At 42.1% G+C, this 21,223-nt stretch overlaps 1 protein-coding gene across 2 annotated transcripts in view; it reads right to left on the reverse strand.

The window, feature by feature from the left end:
- Nucleotides 1-21,223, reverse strand: part of LOC112238324 (netrin-G1-like) — a 184,616-nt gene that overhangs the window by 22,196 nt on the left and 141,197 nt on the right. For both annotated transcript variants that reach the window (XM_042308206.1, XM_042308207.1), the window contains exons 5-6: nt 18,318-18,344; nt 14,349-14,393 (exon numbers count right to left, since the gene is read on the reverse strand). In XM_042308206.1, coding sequence (XP_042164140.1) covers nt 14,349-14,393; nt 18,318-18,344 — 72 coding nt within the window. The remainder of the gene's footprint in view (nt 1-14,348; nt 14,394-18,317; nt 18,345-21,223) is intronic.

The raw sequence follows: 21,223 nt of genomic DNA on the forward strand, positions 1-21,223 counted from the left end.
TTTTCCTCTGGTTGCACATTTAACGTGCTGATGGAAATTTGGTAAAACTAATTTAAGCTTCCCTGCATTAACGTCCCCGGCTACTAGGAGCGCCGTCTCTTGGTGGGCATTTTCTTGTTTGATTATGGTGGACAACAGCTCATTCAATGCTATCTTAGCACCAACCTCTGACTGAGGTGGTATGTAAACAGCTATGAAGAATACAGATGAGAACTCTCTCGGTAGATAGTGTGGTCTACAGCTTATCATGATATACTCTACCTCAGGCGAGCAATAGCTCGAGAATTCCTTAGATATAGTGCACCAGCTGTTATTTACAAAAATACATAGTCCGCCACCCCATGTCATACCAAACGCCAGTGTTCTATCCTGCCGATACAGCATATAACCAGCATCTGTATTTTGTTGATATTGTCATCCTTCAGCCATGACTCCGTGAAGCATAAGATGTTACAGTTTTTAAATGTCCCGTTTGTAGTTTAACCTTCCCCATAACTTGACGATTTTATTGTCTAAAGATTGCATGTTTGCTAGTTTGCTAGCACAATTGAGGGAAGTGGGGGTTTATTCGATCGCCTCCGAATTCGCTCTCCGGCCTCTCTTTCTCTGCCTCCTCTTCATGCAGATCACGGGGGTCGGGGCTTCTCCGCCTCGGGTTTGTCAGAGTAGTGAAAGAAGAAAAGGGATTTTAGTAGTCCGTGGTGAGTAATCGCATTCCTGATGTCTAGAAGTTATTTTAGGTCATAGGAGACGGTAGCGGCAACATTATGTACGAAATAAGTAAAAAAATAAGTTATAAACAACGCAAATAAATGAAAAAAAACTAAGAAAAAAACACAATCGGTTGTAAAACGTCTGCCTTCTGCTCCGGCGCCATCTTACACTGGTGTTAACCATTTGATACCTGCAATCACCTTCAACACAGGCAGGACACCAGTCAGGCAGGACACCACTCAGACACACAAACAGAACAGCACTGAGATAACCACCCCCTAGTTTAGTCTCTACAAAGATCTATTGACTCCTCAAAGAAATCTGGATGCTCAACCAGTTCATTCACAACACCAAAGATGATGGATATACTGACTCCACCCTAACAATGGGAGTCGTTGTCCACAAAGAGACATGGCAGGCTGTCTATCTCCCGCCTATCTTTTCTTTGGATTGGTGAATTCATCACATTATTGTAATCCTTCAATGAATATTCAATGAGATTTGTTGACATAAAACACCTGTATTCAATGGAGAGAGATGCTGTGCAACTAGCCTCATACCATGAATATCAATAGCCATCTTGAGACAACTCCGATATAAAGTGTTTTTTCTCTCAAAAGTTGACGAGATGTCACGTGTCCTACTTATGTCAGTGGACTCATAACAACTTAAGCATTGCAACATGTGTATTATATCAAATAAACCTCACGTAGCAAAATGAGTCATACATTTTTTTGTTGTTGACCTAATTCAACACTCATTGACCTCCATACAAAAACTCCTTGCTTGGTGTGGGTGAAATAACTCTCTCCGACCACATGATGCTTTGCTATCCTACCAACGACAGAGAGTTGGTCCTCCACTCTTATTCTCTGACCAAAACCCTGCAGTCTCAAAAGGGTTGTACTCTCTGGGTGTTTGTGCATCTTTTCAGAACATCAATCCCTTCTTCTCTGAGAATTACCAACAAAAAAAATTCTTCAAATCAAATCATCAAATCAAATTTTATTTGTCACATACACATGGTTAGCAGATGTTAATGTGAGTGTAGCGAAATGCTTGTGCTTCTAGTTCCGACAATGCAGTAATAACCAACGAGTAATCTAGCTACTGCACCTAGTGATCAGATGCTAGCTTCACACATACCACCCTTCGTTGCAGTTTGAGAAGATCCTGCTTAACACACTATCAGAATAACACACTATCAGAATAACACACTATCAACACAACCTGATCACTTGTTGTAAAACTGGAGCTCAAGTTACCATCTACTCATCTACTTGTTTCAGATGTTCCGTTAACGGATTCTCACTGATTCTGACATACGCAATTTACGACACCGCTTATGATAAACCAAAGCTAAATTGAATTAGTCCAAACAAACTATCAAACTAAGGTCTATTTGCATCTTTTGGGGACAAAGTGCTTGTGTATCACCTCGTCAGAGGTGTCTTCTCCAAATCAAATCACATGTAATTGGTCACATACACACATGGTTAGCAGGTGTTAATGCGAGTGTAGCGAAATGCTTGTGCTTCCTGTTCTGACAGTGCAGTAATATCTAACAAATCATCTAACAAACAACTACCTAATACACACAAATCTAAGTAAAGGAATGGAATAAGAATATATACATATAAATATATGGATGAGCAATGATAGAGCGGCACAGGCAAGATGCAGTAGATGGTAGACAATAAAGTACAGTTGAAGTCGGAAGTTTACACACCTTAGCCAAATACACTTAAACTCAGTTTTTCACAATTCCTGACATTTAATCCAAGTAAAAATTCCCTGTTTTAGAATCACCAGTTTATTTTAAGAATGTGAAATGTCAGAATAATAGTAGAGAGAATGATTTATTTCAGCTTTTTAAAAATGTATTTAATCACATTCGCAGTTGGTCAGAAGTTTACATTACACTCAATTAGTATTTGGTAGCAAGGTCCTTTGCTGTTGTTCTGGGATTGATTTTAATTTTTTCGCACCAAAATAAGTTCATCTCGAGGAGACATGTCTCCTTCCTGAGCGGTATGACGGCTGTGTGGTCCAACCACTCCATAAGAAATCTATGGTTGAAAAAACGAGTTGATGACTACAATCTAAGTGTACGTAAACTTCCAACTTCAACTGTATAAGAAAGCTCAGGAAACATTGGTTCTTTTTTGGGAGGGGGACACATATAGCCTTTTATTTTTGTTGCCACAAAACTACTTCCATATTTCCATTACTTTGAATGGGTTATTCCTTCAGATGAGTCCCGTGACATTTGTGGGGAGAAAACCATCGTGTCTGGGAGAGTCTCCCATTTCCACAGTGGGGTCATGTTAGTTTGTAACCCAAATGGTTCGGACTATAAAGACATTTCTGTGAGAAGGCCGATTTTCAGGATGTCTCATAGTCTGACCAACATAGCTGTAGCTCGGCCAGCTTCCACCGACAGATGGGATGTCTCATGGTCTGACAAACACAGCTGTAGCTCAGCCACCTTCCACCCCAGATGGGGTGTCTCATGGTCTGACAAACACAGCTGTAGCTCAGCCACCTTCCACCCCAGATGGGGTGTCTCATGGTCTGACAAACACAGCTGTAGCTCAGCCACCTTCCACCCCAGATGGGATGGCTCATGGTCTGACAAACACAGCTGTAGCTCAGCCACCTTCCACCCCAGATGGGATGTCTCATGGTCTGACAAACACAGCTGTAGCTCAGCCACCTTCCACTGACAGATGGGGTGTCTCATGGTCTGACAAACACAGCTGTAGCTCAGCCACCTTCCACCCCAGATGGGATGTCTCATGGTCTGACAAACACAGCTGTAGCTCAGCCACCTTCCACCCCAGATGGGATGTCTGATGGTCTGACAAACACAGCTGTAGCTCAGCCACCTTCCACCCCAGATGGGGTGTCTGATGGTCTGACAAACACAGCTGCAGCTCAGCCAGCTTCCACCCCAGATGGGATGTCTCATGGTCTGACAAACACAGCTGTAGCTCAGCCAGCTTCCACCCCAGATGGGATGTCTCATGGTCTGACAAACACAGCTGTAGCTCAGCCACCTTCCACCCCAGATGGGATGTCTCATGGTCTGACAAACACAGCTGTAGCTCAGCCAGCTTCCACCCCAGATGGGATGTCTCATGGTCTGACAAACACAGCTGTAGCTCAGCCAGCTTCCACCCCAGATGGGAAGTCTCATGGTCTGACAAACACAGCTGTAGCTCAGCCACCTTCCACTAAAGATGTGGAAGGCCGACATCGGAGGATACAGTGGATTGAGACACAGCCCAGGCAAATCAGGTATCTCAAGCTTAAACTGAAAAATGTATAAAATGTAAAAATGTATAAAATGTGATGAAAATGTGACGTGGATCTGATGTTCAACGTATTTACAACACGACATGAATTGTGTTGAAATTTCCACGTAGACCTGAAATTCATTTTTACATGAAACTTCTTATGCAATTTCAACACACATAGTTTTGATGATTATGTTAAATTAGATTGATGTAACAACCTGTTATTCAGGGCTGTGAGGGTTACAGGTATGGAGTGAGTTCAGCTGTAACACTTCCTAAACAGATAACAGATAGTAGGAGATCTGTGCATATCGATTAAGCAGAGATATTTATTTTAATTTCCTTTATTTAACCAGGCAAGTCAGTTAAGAACACATTCTTATTTACAATGACGGCCTGGGAACAGTGGGTTAACTGCCTCATTCAGGGGCAGACCGACAGATTTTTAACCTTGTCAGCTCGGGGGTTCAATCGAGCAAACCTTTCGGTTACTAGTCCAACGCCCTAACTACTAGGATACCTACCGCCTCTACACTCTAACTACTAGGCTACCTACCGCCTCTACACTCTAACTACTAGGATACCTACCGCCTCTACACTCTAACCACTAGGCTACCTACCGCCTCTACACTCTAACCACTAGGCTACCTACCGCCTCTACACTCTAACTACTAGGCTACCTACCGCCTCTACACTCTAACCACTAGGCTACCTACCGCCTCTACACTCTAACTACTAGGCTACCTACCGCCTCTACACTCTAACCACTAGGCTACCTACCGCCTCTACACTCTAACTACTAGGCTACCTACACTCTAACCACGCCTAGGCCTCTACACTCTAACCACTAGGCTACCTACCGCCTCCACTCTACACTCTACTAGGCTACCTACCGCACTAGGCTACACTCTAACCACTAGGCTACCTACCGCCTCTACACTCTAACTACTAGGCTACCTACCGCCTCTACACTCTAACCACTAGGCTACCTACCGCCTCTACACTCTAACTACTAGGCTACCTACCGCCTCTACACTCTAACTACTAGGCTACCTACCGCCTCTACACTCTAACTACTAGGCTACCTACCGCCTCTACACTCTAACTACTAGGCTACCTAACCGCCTCTACACTCTAACCACTAGGCTACCTACCACCTCTACACTCTAACCACTAGGCTACCTACCGCCTCTACACTCTAACTACTAGGCTACCTACCGCCTCTACACTCTAACCACTAGGCTACCTACCTGCTCTACACTCTAACTACTAGGCTACCTACCACCTCTACACTCTAACCACTAGGCTGCCTACCGCCTCTACACTCTAACCACTAGGCTACCTGCCTCCTCTACACTCTAACCACTAGGCTACCTACCACCTCTACACTCTAACCACTAGGCTACCTACCGCCTCTACACTCTAACTACTAGGCTACCTACCGCCTCTACACTCTAACTACTAGGCTACCTACCGCCTCTACACTCTAACTACTAGGCTACCTACCGCCTCTACACTCTAACTACTAGGCTACCTACCGCCTCTACACTCTAACTACTAGGCTACCTACCGCCTCTACACTCTAACTACTAGGCTACCTACCGCCTCTACACTCTAACTACTAGGCTACCTACCTCCTCTACACTCTAACCACTAGGCTACCTACCGCCTCTACACTCTAACCACTAGGCTACCTACCTCCTCTACACTCTAACTACTAGGCTACCTACCGCCTCTACACTCTAACCACTAGGCTACCTACTGCCTCTACACTCTAACCACTAGGCTACCTACCACCTCTACACTCTAACCACTAGGCTGCCTACCACCCCTGATAGCTGCAGACCAATCTACCCCACAGCAGCAAGGACAAAAGGGGAAACACAGACACATCACAGGGGGTCTTTCGAATCCAATTAGAACTCCCACTCACTACCAAATATGATGACGAAAGGAAGTCCAGTGGTATGAAGTGGGAGAAGTTGGAGACAGATGATAGACTCTTGATAGAAACTTGGCCGATATTCTGCAAATTTTCACATCAAAATGAAGCATTCGATCTCAATGCAGTTTTCTGTTCTCGAAACTAGAATCTGTTACGAACGGAGTTGACACAGTTTTTTGAAGACTTTAACCTTTGCCAAAGTAAAAAATAAATAAAAAATGTCTTGTTTAGAACTGCAAATTGAGTTTTTGCACACAGGCACTTCACACAATAGGCATTACCTAACGGAAATATGCAAATGTATGCTAACACGCTTTAGGTCTGCCTCCTTGTTTGTTGACGCTGTGATAAATCTTGTGTTACCAGTAACTTTGATGTCTCTCTCTCTGTGAGAGAGAGAGAGGAGAGCGAGCGATAGAGAGAGGGGGAAAATGGGATACCTAGTCAGTTTCACAACAAAATGTGCCTTCCGCATTTAACACAACCCCTCTGAATCAGAGTTGCCTTAATCAACGTCCACATCATCAGCGCCCGGGGACCAGGTGTTGTTGGCGGTTACCTGCCTTGCTCAAGGGCAGAACGGCACATTGAGAGAGAGAGAGAGAGAGAGAGAGAGAGAGAGAGAGAGAGAGAGAGAGAGAGAGAGGGAGAGAGACACACAGAGAGAGAGAGAGAGAGAGAGAGAGAGACAGAGAGAGAGAGAGAGGCCAAACCACGACCAACAACATTGGACACTCTATGGAACAAAAAGCCTTCACTATATTATCCTGGAATATCCAAGGCCTGAGGTCATCTGCCTTTGGCCTAAAGAGCAGAAACCCGGACTTCACCAAAGAAATCGGTAATACAGACATTGTCATCCTGCAAGAAACCTGGTATAGAGGAGATGAACCCACTGGTTGCCCTCTAGGTTACAGAGAGCTGGTAGTCCCATCCACCAAACTACCAGGTGTGAAACAGGGAAGGGACTCAGGGGGTATGCTAATTTGGTATAGAGCAGACCTAACTCACTCCATTAAATTAATCAAAACAGGAACATTCTACATTTGACTAGAAATTCAAAAAGAAATTATCCTAACAGAGAAAAATGTCCTCCTGTGTGCTACCTATATCCCCCACTAGAATCCCCATATTTTAATGAAGACAGCTTCTCCATCCTGGAGGGGGAAATCAATCATTTCCAGGCCCAGGGACATGTACTAGTCTGTGGCGACCTAAATGCCAGAACCGGACAAGAACCTGACACCCTCAGCACACAGGGGGACAAACACCTGCCTGGAGGTGACAGCATTCCCTCCCACATATGCCCCCCTAGGCACAACTATGACAACATAACCAACAAAAACGGGTCACAACTCCTGCAGCTCTGTCGCACGCTGGGTATGTACATAGTCAACGGTAGGCTTCGAGGGGACTCCTATGGTAGGTACACCTATAGCTCATCTCTTGGCAGTAGTACTGTAGACTACTTTATCACTGACCTCAACCCAGAGTCTCTCAGAGCGTTCACAGTCAGCCCACTGACAACCCTATCAGACCACAGCAAAATCACAGTCTACTTTAACAGAGCAATACTCAATCATGAGGCATCAAAGCCAAAGGAACTGAGTAACATTAAGAAATGCTATAGATGGAAGGAATGCAGTTTGGAAACCTACCAAAAAACAATTAGGCAACAACAAATTCAATCCCTTTTAGACAATTTCCTGGGTAAAACGTTCCACTGTAATAGTGAAGGTGTAAACTTGGCAGTAGAAAATCTTAACAGTATATTTGACCTCTCAGCTTCCCTATCAAATCTAAAAATCTCAAATAGAAAACCAAAGAAAATTAACAATAATGACAAATGGTTTGATGAAGAATGCAAAAATCTAAGAAAGAAATTGAGAAACCTGTCCAACCAAAAACATAGAGACCCGGAGAACCTGAGTCGACGCCTTCACTATGATGAATCACTAAAACAATACAGAAATACACTACGGAAAAAGAAGGAACAGCATGTCAGAAATCAGCTCAATGCAATTGAAGAATCCATAGACTCTAACCACTTCTGGGAAAATTGGAAAACACTAAACAAACAACAACACGAAGAATTATCTATCCAAAATGGAGATGTATGGGTAAACCACTTCTCCAATCTTTTTGGCTCTATAACAAAGAATAAAGAGCAAAAACATATACATGATCAAATACAGATCTTAGAATCAACTATTAAAGACTACCAGAACCCACTGGATTCTCAAATTACATTGAAAGAGTTACAGGACAAAATAAAAACCCTCCAACCGAAAAATGCCTGTGGTGTTGATGGTATCCTCAATGAAATGATCAAATATACAGACAACAAATTCCAATTGGCTATACTAAAACTCTTTAACATCATACTTAGCTCTGGCATCTTCCCCAATATTTGGAACCAAGGACTGATCACCCCAATCCACAAAAGTGGAGACAAATTTGACCCCAATAACTACCGTGGAATATGTGTCAACAGTAACCTTGGGAAAATCCTCTGCATTATTATTAACAGCAGACTCGTACATTTCCTCAATGAAAACAAAGTACTGAGCAAATGTCAAATTGGCTTTTTACCAAATTACCCTACAACAGACCATGCACCTAGATCTTATGTACACAAACAACAACAGATTCTGTCAGACCTGGGCCCTGACAGTAAATCTCAGTAAGACCAAAATAATGGTGTTCCAAAAAGGTCCAGTCACCAGGACCACAAATACAAATTCCATCTAGACACTGTTGCCCTAGAGCACACAAAAACTATACATACCTTTGCCTAAACATCAGCACCACAGGTAACTTCCACAAAGCTGTGAACGATCTGAGAGACAAGGCAAGAAGGGCATTCTATGCCATCAAAAGAAACATACATTTCAACATACCAATTAGGATTTGGCTAAAAATACTTGAATCAGTCATAGAGCCCATTGCCCTTTATGGTTGTGAGGTCTGGGGTCCGCTCACCAACCAAGACTTCACAAAATGGGACAAACACCAAATTGAGACTCTGCACGCAGAATTCTGCAAAAATATCCTCCGTGTACAACGTAGAACACCAAATAATGCATGCAGAGCAGAATTAGGCCGATACCCACTAATTATCAAAATCCAGAAAAGAGCTGTTAAATTCTACAACCACCTAAAAGGAAGCGATTCACAAACCTTCTATAACAAAGCCATCACCTACAGAGAGATGAACCTGGAGAAGAGTCCCCTAAGCAAGCTGGTCCTGGGGCTCTGTTCACAAACACAAACACACACTACAGAGCCCCAGGACAGCAGCACAATTAGACCCAACCAAATCATGAGAAAACAAAAAGATAACTACTTAACACACTGGAAAGAATTAACAAAAAAACAGAGCAAACTAGAATGCTATTCGGCCCTACACAGAGAGTACACAGCGGCAGAATACCTGACCACTGTGACTGACCCAAAATTAAGGAAAGCCTTGACTATGTACAGACTCAGTGAGCATAGCCTTGCTATTGAGAAAGGCCGCCGTAGGCAGACATGGCTCTCAAGAGAAGACAGGCTATGTGCTCACTGCCCACAAAATGAGGTGGAAACTGAGCTGCACTTCCTAACCTCCTGCCCAATGTATGACCATATTAGAGAGACATATTTCCCTCAGATTACACAGATCCACAAAGAATTCGAAAACAAATCCAATTTTGAAAAACTCCCATATCTACTGGGTGAAATTCCACAGTGTGCCATCACAGCAGCAAGATTTGTGACCTGTTGCCACGAGAAAAGGGCAACCAGTGAAGAACAAACACCATTGTAAATACACCCATATTTATGCTTATTTATTTTATCTTGTGTCCTTTAACCATTTGTACATTGTTAAAACACTGTATATATATATATAATATGACATTTGTAATGTCTTTACTGTTTTGAAACTTCTGTATGTGTAATGTTTACTGTTAATTTTTGTTGTTTTTCACTTTATATATTCACTTTGTATGTTGTCTACCTCACTTGCTTTGGCAATGTTAACACATGTTTCCCATGCCAATAAAGCCCTTGAATTGAATTGAATTGAATTGAATTGACAGACAGAGAGACAGACAGAGAGACAGAGAGAGAGAGAGAGAGAGACAGAGAGAGAGAGACAGAGAGAGAGAGAGAGAGAGAGAGACAGAGAGACAGAGAGAGAGAGAGAGAGAGACAGAGAGAGAGAGAGAGAGACAGAGAGAGAGAGAGAGAGAGAGAGAGAGAGAGACAGAGAGAGAGAGAGAGAGAGAGAGAGAGACAGAGAGAGAGAGAGAGAGAGAGAGAGAGAGAGAGAGAGACAGAGAGAGAGAGAGGAGAGAGAGAGAGAGAGAGAGAGAGAGAGAGAGAGAGAGAGAGACAGAGAGAGAGACACAGAGAGACAGAGAGAGAGAGAGAGACTGCATGCAATACACTTTGTGTACAACACAAAACCCCAAACAATGCAACGTAGCAGAATTAGGACTATACCAGCTAGTTATCTAAATATAGAAAATTCTACAACCCACAAATTCCACCACAAAGCCATAGAGAAGAGTCCCCTCAGCCAGCTGTTTTGGGGGCTCTGTTCACAAACACAACAGGTGCAACAGAGCCCCAGGACAGCAAAACAGTTAGACCCAAACAAATCATGAGAAAGATAACTATTCGCCACATGGGAAAGAATCAACCAGTGGACTGAGGCACTGCGTCTCAGTGCTAGAGGCGCCACTACAGACCCTGGTTTGATTCCAGGCTGTATGACAACTGACCGTGATTGGGAGTCCCATAGGGTGGCGGACAATTGGCCCAGCGTCGTCCAGGTTTGGCCAGGGTAAGCCGTCATTGTAAATAAATAAAAATTTGTTCCTGACGATTTGCCTATTTAAATAAAAAAGTTTTAAAAAACTGAGCAAACTAGAATGCTATCTGGTCCTAAACAGAGAGCACACAGTGGCAGACTGACCCAAAATTAAGAAAATCCTTGACTATGTACAAACTTGGTGAGCCTTGCTGTTGAGAGAGGTTGCCATAGGCAGATCTGGCTCTTAAGAGAAGACAGGATGTGTGTCACCTGTCCACAAAATTACATGGAAACTGAGCTGCACTTCCTGCCAAATATAAGAGCAGATTAGAAACACATATTTCCCCCAGATCACACAGACTCACAAATGATTTGATAACAAATCCATCATTGATAAAGTCCCATATCTGTCAGGTGAAATACTACAGTGTGTAATCACAGCAACAAGATGTGTGGCTCATTGCCATGAGAAAAGGGCAACCAGTGGAGCACAAACAACATTGTAAACACCACCAATACTTCTGTTGATTTATCTTCCCCTTATATTCCTACGATAACTAAAACACTGATAAAATTACATTTTTATATTTTTGAAACTGTTGAGTGATATGTTTACTGTTTATTTCTAATAGTTTGTTGATATTACATTTGTTTTTTCTCACTTTTGTTAATTGTTTATTTCACTTGCTTTAGCAAAAACCCCTTTGAATTGAACTGAAATTGAGAGGGAAGGAGATAGAGACAGAGAGAATGAAAACATGGTGTCTTAAATTGATTAACTCCAAACCTTCCATATGGCAGCAAAGTTTGGGACCCCTTCCCAATTTAAGATATGAAACCCTCAACAACATTGAAGAAATATTCATGGTGTGTCATAATATAATAGAGACAGTAGATATAGCTCCAGATTATGTCCAGGTCTGTCATAATATAATAGATTTAGCTCCAGATTATGTCGGCAGGGTAGCCTAGTGGTTAGAGCATTGGACTAGTAACCGAAAGGTTGCAAGTTCAAATCCCTGAGCTGACAAGGTACAACATCTGTCGTTCTGCCCCTGAACAGGCAGTTAACCCACTGTTCCTAGGCTGTCATTGAAAATAAGTCATTGAAAATAAGAATTTGTTCTTAACTGACTTGCCTAGTAAAAAAAAAAAAAGTAAAAATATCTATAATAGAGACAGTAGATCTAGCTCCAGATTATATCCTGGTCTGTTCATATTATAATAGAGACAGTAGATCTAGCTGGTCTGTCATATTACAGAGACAGTAGATCTAGCTGGTCTCTCATATATACAGAGACAGTAGATCTAGCTGGTCTGTCAGATTATAATAGAGAGAGTAGATCTAGCTGGTCTGTCATAATACAATAGAGACAGGAGATCAAGCTGGTCTGTCATAATATAATAGAGACAGGAGATCTAGCTGGTCTGTCATAATACAATAGAGACAGGAGATCTAGCTGGTCTGTCATAATACAATAGAGACAGGAGATCTAGCTGGTCTGTCATAATACAATAGAGACAGGAGATCTAGCTGGTCTGTCATAATACAATAGAGACAGTAGATCTAGCTGGTCTGTCATAATACAATAGAGACAGGAGATCAAGCTGGTCTGTCATAATACAATAGAGACAGTAGATCAAGCTGGTCTGTCATAATACAATAGAGACAGGAGATCAAGCTGGTCTGTCATAATACAATAGAGGCATTAGATCTAGCTGGTCTGTCATACTATAATAGAGGCAGTAGATCTAGCTGGTCTTTCATAATACAATAGAGACAGGAGATCTAGCTGGTCTTTCATAATACAATAGAGACAGGAGATCTAGCTGGTCTCGCATAATATAATAGAGACAGTAGATCTAGCTGGTCTCGCATAATATAATAGAGACAGTAGATCTAGCTGGTCTGTCATAATATAATAGAGACAGTAGATCTAGCTGGTCTGTCATAATATAACATAGACAGTAGATCTAGCTGGTCTGTCATAATATAATAGAGACAGGAGATCTAGCTGGTCTGTCATAATATAATAGAGACAGTAGATCTAGCTGGTCTGTCATATTATAATAGAGACAGTAGATCTAGCTGGTCTGTCATAATATAATAGAGACAGTAGATCTAGCTGGTCTGTCATAATATAATAGAGACAGTAGATCTAGCTGGTCTGTCATATTATAATAGAGACAGTAGATATAGCTGGTCTGTCATAATATAATAGAGACAGTAGATCTAGCTGGTCTGTCATAATATAATAGAGACAGTAGATCTAGCTGGTCTGTCATAATATAATAGAGACAGTAGATCTAGCTGGTCTGTCATAATATAATAGAGACAGTAGATCTAGCTGGTCTCTCATAATATAATAGAGACAGTAGATCTAGCTGGTCTGTCATATTATAATAGAGACAGTAGATCTAGCTGGTCTCTCATAATATAATAGAGACAGTAGATCTAGCTGGTCTGTCATAATATAATAGAGACAGTAGATCTAGCTGGTCTGTCATATTACAGAGACAATAGATCTAGCTGGTCTGTCATACTATAATTGTGACAGTAGGTCTAGCTGGTCTGTCATATTATAATAGAGACAGTAGATCTAGCTGGTCTGTCATAATATAATAGAGACAGTAGATCTAGCTGGTCTGTCATATTATATTAGAGACAGTAGATATAGCTGGTCTGTCATAATATAATTGTGACAGTAGGTCTAGTTGGTCTGTCATATTATAATAGAGACAGTAGATCTAGCTGGTCTGTCATAATATAATAGAGACAGTAGATCTAGCTGGTCTGTCATAATATAATAGAGACAGTAGATCTAGCTGGTCTGTCATATTATAATAGAGACAGTAGATATAGCTGGTCTGTCATATTATAATAGAGACAGTAGATCTAGCTGGTCTGTCATATTATAATAGAGACAGTAGATCTAGCTGGTCTGTCATAATACAATAGAGACAGTAGATCTAGCTGGTCTGTCATAATACAATAGAGACAGTAGATCTAGCTGGTCTGTCATAATATAATAGAGACAGGAGATCTACCTGGTCTGTCATACTATCTAGCTGCAGATTATGTCCTGGTCTGTCATAATATAATAGAGACAATACCTCCAACTATGTTTTACACATGAGCCCTTGTAGATTTCATTCATAAATTGTTGCTCTTTGTTTTCTTTTTTTGGTGTGTATTATTTTCCATGTATAATTGTTTTTGTTCATATTTATATTAATTAATTAATGAAATACTTTACATACATTGATTTGGGAACAGTGGCAACCACCCATTCATGCCAATAAAGCATTTATTGAATTGAATTGAGAGAGAGAGAGATAGAGGGAAGGAGAGAGAGAGTTGTAGCGAGGTGAAGGTGATCATTGGATGTCTGGGACTCAGAGGTCTGGATTAGATCGGCTGGAGTGTGTGTACACGTATGTAAGTGTGTGTGTGTGTGTGCCTGAGTGCATGTGTGTGTGTGAGAGAGAGTTAAAGTTCAGAGTTTGTAAGGTACAGACAGCATTGCTCAATATTAATTCTTGAATTTTTGTTTATTAAGAATCAAATAAACTTAAATGATCATCCTACCTTGATTACGGTTTGCAACACCCAGAGATGAAACATTAGCTCGATCTGTGCAAAGATGGGAAAGGTCATATAAGTCACAGTTGATTGACACTTTCAGATAGTTCATGCTGGAGTAATTGAATGCACATAGACAGCATGCCCAGGTCTTTTACTGAAGTCTTAGGCCCCGTTTATACCTGCCACTAACATGCGTCCTTCGCCCACTGCTTTTATCCCGATCTTTACATTTTTAAAAATCAGTTTCCAATGCGTCTTTGAATCGTTTACATCTGTCTGTAAATGTGGGCAGAATCAGAATGTGGGATTATCTGGAAATGGGACACATGTTAGCACAAGGTATAAATGAGGCTCTAATAATGCTGCATGTACATGTATGACTTGTATAGAGAGTCAGGGACACTGAGTAGCAGCGTGTGTGATCTCCATCAAAATACTCTAAACTCTAGAGTCATATTTCATTGTGATACCAACTCCAGATGTAGGATCTTAATCTGAGCCAGTTTGCTACAGCAGAAAGATAATCCTGAAGCAACAGGAAAAGTGAAGCATTATGTGGATTATAATTCATGGACATTTTTGTAGGGGTTGATACATTTTTCATAAGAGAAAATCAAGTTTGAAATTTCACAGCCGAGCCTTTTTAAATCTCAAATTCACTACAAATGTTAAATGTCCTACATTGCAGGAAGGTTCTCCTACAACAGGATGATCAAATTAAGATCCTAAATCTGTATGAGGCACATAGGTAATGGTTTGTACTTCAGGGAGTTGGATCTCAAAGTAGTAATGACTTCTTGCATGCAACATGAGTGAGAAGACATTTTGACTGGCAGCAGAAGCAGATCTAGCTAAAGGACGTTCATCGTCGAGGTGTAACCTACACTGTTTGTGAAAATAACCAATTTAGGCCTATATTCAATCAGATGAAGCGTTAACCCGCGATAGCCGACACACGCATGGCTGGTGTTTTGGCATGTAGGAGGTGGAACTGCGTTAGAGCTGTCAAATTGAGTCCTCCTGAGTGTCACAGTGTTCTAAGGCACTGCATCACAGTGCTAACTGTGCCACTAGAGATTCTGGGTTAGAGTCCAGGCTCTGTCGAAGCCGAGCTGCGACCGGGAAACCCATGGGTCCAGCGTTGCCTGTGTTAGGTGAGGGTTCGGCCGGCAGGACTATTCTTGTCCCATCGCGCACTAGCGACTCCTGTGGTGAGCCGGGCGCAGTGCACACTGACACAGTTGCCAGGTGTACGGTGTTTCCTCCGACACATTGGTGCGGCTGGCTTCCGGGTTAAGTGTGCATTGTGTCAAGAAGCAGTGCGGCTTGGTTGGGTTTGGGTTTCGGAGGACGCACAGCTCTCGACCTTCACCTCTCCCAAGTCAGTACGGGAGTTGCAGCGATGAGACAAAACTGTAACTACCAATTGGTACCACGAAATTAGGGAGAAAAAGGGGTAAAAAAATACGTTAAAAAAATAAAAAAATAAAGAGCTGGTGAGCGGTTGTGGTCATTGTCACGAAGCCACACCCATCCCACTCGCTTGTCACGAAGCCACACCCGAATCCCACTCGCTTGTCACGAAGCCACACCCATCCCACTCGCTTGTCACGAAGCCACACCCATTCCACTCGCTTGTCACGAAGCCACACCCATCCCACTCGCTTGTCACGAAGCCACACCCATCCCACTCGTTTGTCACGAAGCCACACCCATCCCACTCGCTTGTCACGAAGCCACACCCATCCCACTCGCTTGTCACGAAGCCACACCCATCCCATCCACGAAGCCACCCATCCCACTCGCTTGTCCTTAAGCCACACCCATCCCACTCGCTTGTCACGAAGCTACACCCATCCCACTCGCTTGTCACGAAGCCACACCCATCCCACTCGTTTGTCACGAAGCCACACCCATCCCACTCGCTTGTCACGAAGCCACACCCATCCCACTCGTGTAAGAAGTCCAGAAGGAGAAAGGGTAGGCTAAATAAAAATAAAGACAATCAAATTGAAAATCATTCAAGAAAATAATAGGTGTATATTAAAACAAACCTTCCAGTGTTCCACCTTGTAACAAGACGACATAGGATTATTACTAATGTGACTCAGTGCAGGTATAACACCGGTAGGCATAACCCTGGTAGGTATAACACTGGTAGGTATAACGCTGGTAGGTATAACACAGGTAGGTATAACACTGGTAGGTATAACACTGGTAGGTATAACCCTGGTAGGTATAACAACTGGTAGGTATAACCCTGGTAGGTAGGTAGGTATAACACTGGTAGGTATAACCCTGGTAGGTCTAACACCAGTAGGTATAACACTGGTAGGTATAACCCTGGTAGGTATAACACCGGTAGGTATAATGCTGGTAGGTATAACCCTGGTAGGTATAACACTGGTAGGTATAACACTGGTAGGTATAACACTGGCAGGTATAACCCTGGTAGGTAGGTAGGTAGGTAGGTAGGTAGGTAGGTAGGTATAACACTGGTAGGTATAACCCTGGTAGGTAGGTAGGTATAACACTGGTAGGTATAACCCTGGTAGGAATAACACCGGTAGGTAGAACACTGGTAGGTATAACCCTGGTAGGTGTAACACTGGTAGGTATAACACTGGTAGGTATGACACTGGTAGGTAGGTAGGTAGGTATAACACTGGTAGGTATAACACCGGTAGGTATAACCCTGGTAGGTATAACACCAGTAGGTATAACCCTGGTAGGTATAACACCGGTAGGTATAACCCTGGTAGGTATAACCCTGGTAGGAATAACCCTGGTAGGTATAACACCAGTAGGTATAACACTGGTAGGTATAACCCTGGTTGGTATAACACTGGTAGGTATAACGCTGGTAGGTATAACACTGGTAGGTATAACGCTGGTAGGTATAACGCCAGCAGGTATAACACTGGTAGGTATAACGCCAGTAGGTATAACGCTGGTAGGTAGGTATAACACTGGTAGGTATAACACCGGTAGGTATAACCCTGGTAGGTATAACACCAGTAGGTATAACCCTGCTAGGTATAACACCAGTAGGTATAACACTGGTAGGTATAACGCTGGTAGGTATAACGCTGGTAGGTATAATGCTGGTAGGTATAACACTGGTAGGTATAACGCTGGTAGGTATAACACTGGTAGGTATAACACTGGTAGGTATAACACTGGTAGGTATAACGCTGGTAGGTAGGTAGGTATAACACTGGTAGGTATAATGCTGGTAGGTAGGTATAACCCTGGTAGGTATAACGCCAGTAGGTATAATGCTGGTAGGTATAACACCAGTAGGTATAACGCTGGTAGGTAGGTAGGTAGGTATAACACTGGTAGGTATAACACTGGTAGGTATAACCCTGGTAGGTATAACACTGGTAGGTATAACACTGGTAGGTATAACACCAGTAGGTATAACACCAGTAGGTATAACACTGGTAGGTAGGTAGGTCTAACACTGGTAGGTATAACACCAGTAGGTATAACACTGGTAGGTATAACACCAGTAGGTATAACACTGGTGGGAATAACACCGGTAGGTATAACACTGGTAGGTATAACACCGGTAGGTATAACACCGGTAGGTATAACACCAGTAGGTATAACACCAGTAGGTATAACACCAGTAGGTATAACACCAGGTAGGTATAACACCAGTAGGTATAACACCAGTAGGTATAACACCAGTAGGTATAACACCAGTAGGTATAACACCAGAAGGTATAACACCGGTAGGTATAACACCAGTAGGTATAACACCGGTAGGTATAACACCGGTAGGAATAACACCAGTAGGTATAACACCGGTAGGTATAACACCAGTAGGTATAACACTGGTAGGTATAACGCTGATTTAACAGCTCCAATGCAATTACACCTCTCCACATCACCTAAATAAGAACAATGAAACTGCAGTTGTCCGTTACCACGGGTTTATTTATATAAATGTTTTGTTTTACTCACGCACTGGTCCATGACTGCTATGGATACCTTTGGAGAAGAAGAGTGGAGGAGAGGAGGTAAAGATAGATGGAAGGAAAGGAGACAAAGAGAGAAAGAGAGATGATCAAAGAAATGTCCACAGCTTACATCTTTACCCCTTAAAATATATTGTAGTAGAATAGAAAACAAACAAAACATTTATCTTCAGAGATCCATTCACAAAGATCCGTAAAATATACATTTAAAAAGAAAAAAAATATATATATGTATATCAAAAAAGAATAGAAGAGATTGAAATGGGTTTTTGAGCAATTCTTACAACAGCTTCCTTTCGTGTTTGGCATTAATCAACCACAAACCCTTGGCTTTTATCGTAATATTGTCAATCTCTTTTCAGAGACTTTCCAGCTTTTGCCACTCCAAAATGTGCACTGATTAGCAGCACTGGGCCAACAGACAGAGACAGTGAATCAGGGATGCTACACTGCATGAGCCTAACACCAACTACTCATTCCCGATGGGCCTAACACCAAGTACTCATTCCCGATGGGCCTAACACCAAGTACTCAGTCCCGATGGGCCTAACACCAAGTACTCATTCCCGATTGGCCTAACACCAAGTCTTCCTTGTTGATGGGCCTAACACCAAGTCTTCCTTGTTGATGGGCCTAACACCAAGTACTCAGTCCCAATGGGCCTAACACCAAGTACTCCTTCCTGATGGGCCTAACACCAAGTACTCATTCCCGATGGGCCTAACACCAAGTCTTCCTTGTTGATGGGCCTAACACCAAGTACTCAGTCCCAATGGGCCTAACACCAAGTACTCATTCCCGATGGGCCTAACACCAAGTACTCATTCCCGATGGGCCTAACACCAAGTACTCATTCCCAACGGGCCTAACACCAAGTCTTCCTTGTTGATGGGCCTAACACCAAGTCTTCCTTGTTGATGGGCCTAACACCAAGTACTCAGTCCCAATGGGCCTAACACCAAGTACTCATTCCCGATGGGCCTAACACCAAGTACTCATTCCCGATGGGCCTAACACCAAGTACTCAGTCCCGATGGGCCTAACACCAAGTACTCAGTCCCGATGGGCCTAACACCAAGTCTTCCTTGTTGATGATCCTAACACCAGGTACTCCTTCCCGATGGGCCTAACACCAAGTACTCATTCCCGATGGGCCTAACACCAAGTACTCAGTCCCAATGGGCCTAACGCCAAGTCTTCCTTGTTGATGGGCCTAGCACTGCTTTCAAACAGCAAAGAGTCAACAGAATCAGAGACAAAGCAGGAAATTGCAGTCTACTGCCAAAGTCAACAACTAAACTCTGCCAAAAGAGTTTAGTTCTTCTAGAATTGGTTAGAAAAAACAGATTTCTTCTTGCATTTCTAAGCTAGGACTTCATGCACAATGCTTTTAACATTTGGTAAAATAGCACTAAAACTATCCTTAGCTCTACTAATATCCCAATCCTTACAATTAACCCTATCCCTTCTACTTTCCCTTAGTACAAACCCTATACCTAGTACTATCCCTAACCCTAACACTACAACTATCCCTTTCACTACTGCTATCCCTATCATGACTAGTGTCCCTATCACTATTACTATTGCTATCCCTACTACTAACCCTATCCCTTCTACTTTCCCTTAGTACTAACCCTATACCTAGTACCATCCCTAACCCTAACACTTCTACTATCGCTTTCACTATTGCTATCCCTATCATGACTAGTGTCCCTATCACTATTAATATTGCTATCCCTACTACTAACCCTATCCCTTCTACTTTCCCTTAGTACTAACCCTATACCTAGTACCATCCCTAACCCTAACACTACTACTATCGCTTTCACTATTCCTATCCCTATCATGACTAGTGTCCCTATCACTATTACTATTGCTATCCCTACTACTATCCCTATCTCTACTACAATCCCTATCTCTATTACTGTCCCTATCAATACTACAATCCCTATCTCTATTACTGTCCCTATCAATACTACAATCCCTATCCCTACTACTGTCCCTACTACTATCCCTATCTCTACTACAATCCATATCTCTATTACTGTCCCTATCAATACTACAATCCCTATCTCTATTACTGTCCCTACTACCTTCCCTATCCCTACTACTATCCCTACTGCTATTCCTATCCCTACTACTATCCCTGAAACTATCTCTAGGCATACTACAATCCCTACTACTATCCCTGAAACTATCTCTAGGCATACTACTATCCCTACTACTATCCCTACTACTATCCCTACTACTATCCCTACTACTATCCCTACTACAATCCCTGAAACTATCTCTAGGCATACTACTATCCAATAAACTATCCCTACTACTAGTTCAATAAAACCCATTCTACAGTTCTATTAGTTCTATCAAACCTATTCTACAGTTCTATTAGTTCTATCAAACCTATTCTACAGTTCTATTAGTTCTATTTAACCCATTCTACAGTTCTATTAGTTCTATCAAACCTATTCTACAGTTCTATTAGTTCTATTTAACCCATTCTACAGTTCTATTAGTTCTATCAAACCTATTCTACAGTTCTATTAGTTCTATCAAACCTATTCTACAGTTCTATTAGTTCTATCAAACCTATTCTACAGTTCTATTAGTTCTATTTAACCCATTCTACAGTTCTATTAGTTCTATCAAACCTATTCTACAGTTCTATTAGTTCTATCAAACCTATTCTACAGTTCTATTAGTTCTATCAAACCCATTCTACAGTTCTATTAGTTCTTAACCCATTCTACAGTTCTATTAGTTCTATCAAACCTATTCTACAGTTCTATTAGTTCTATCAAACCTATTCTACAGTTCTATTAGTTCTATCAAACCCATTCTACAGTTCTATTAGTTCTATCAAACCTATTCTACAGTTCTATTAGTTCTATC

Source organism: Oncorhynchus tshawytscha, linkage group LG28, assembly GCF_018296145.1.
Source record: "Oncorhynchus tshawytscha isolate Ot180627B linkage group LG28, Otsh_v2.0, whole genome shotgun sequence".
Lineage (NCBI taxonomy): Eukaryota > Metazoa > Chordata > Actinopteri > Salmoniformes > Salmonidae > Oncorhynchus > Oncorhynchus tshawytscha.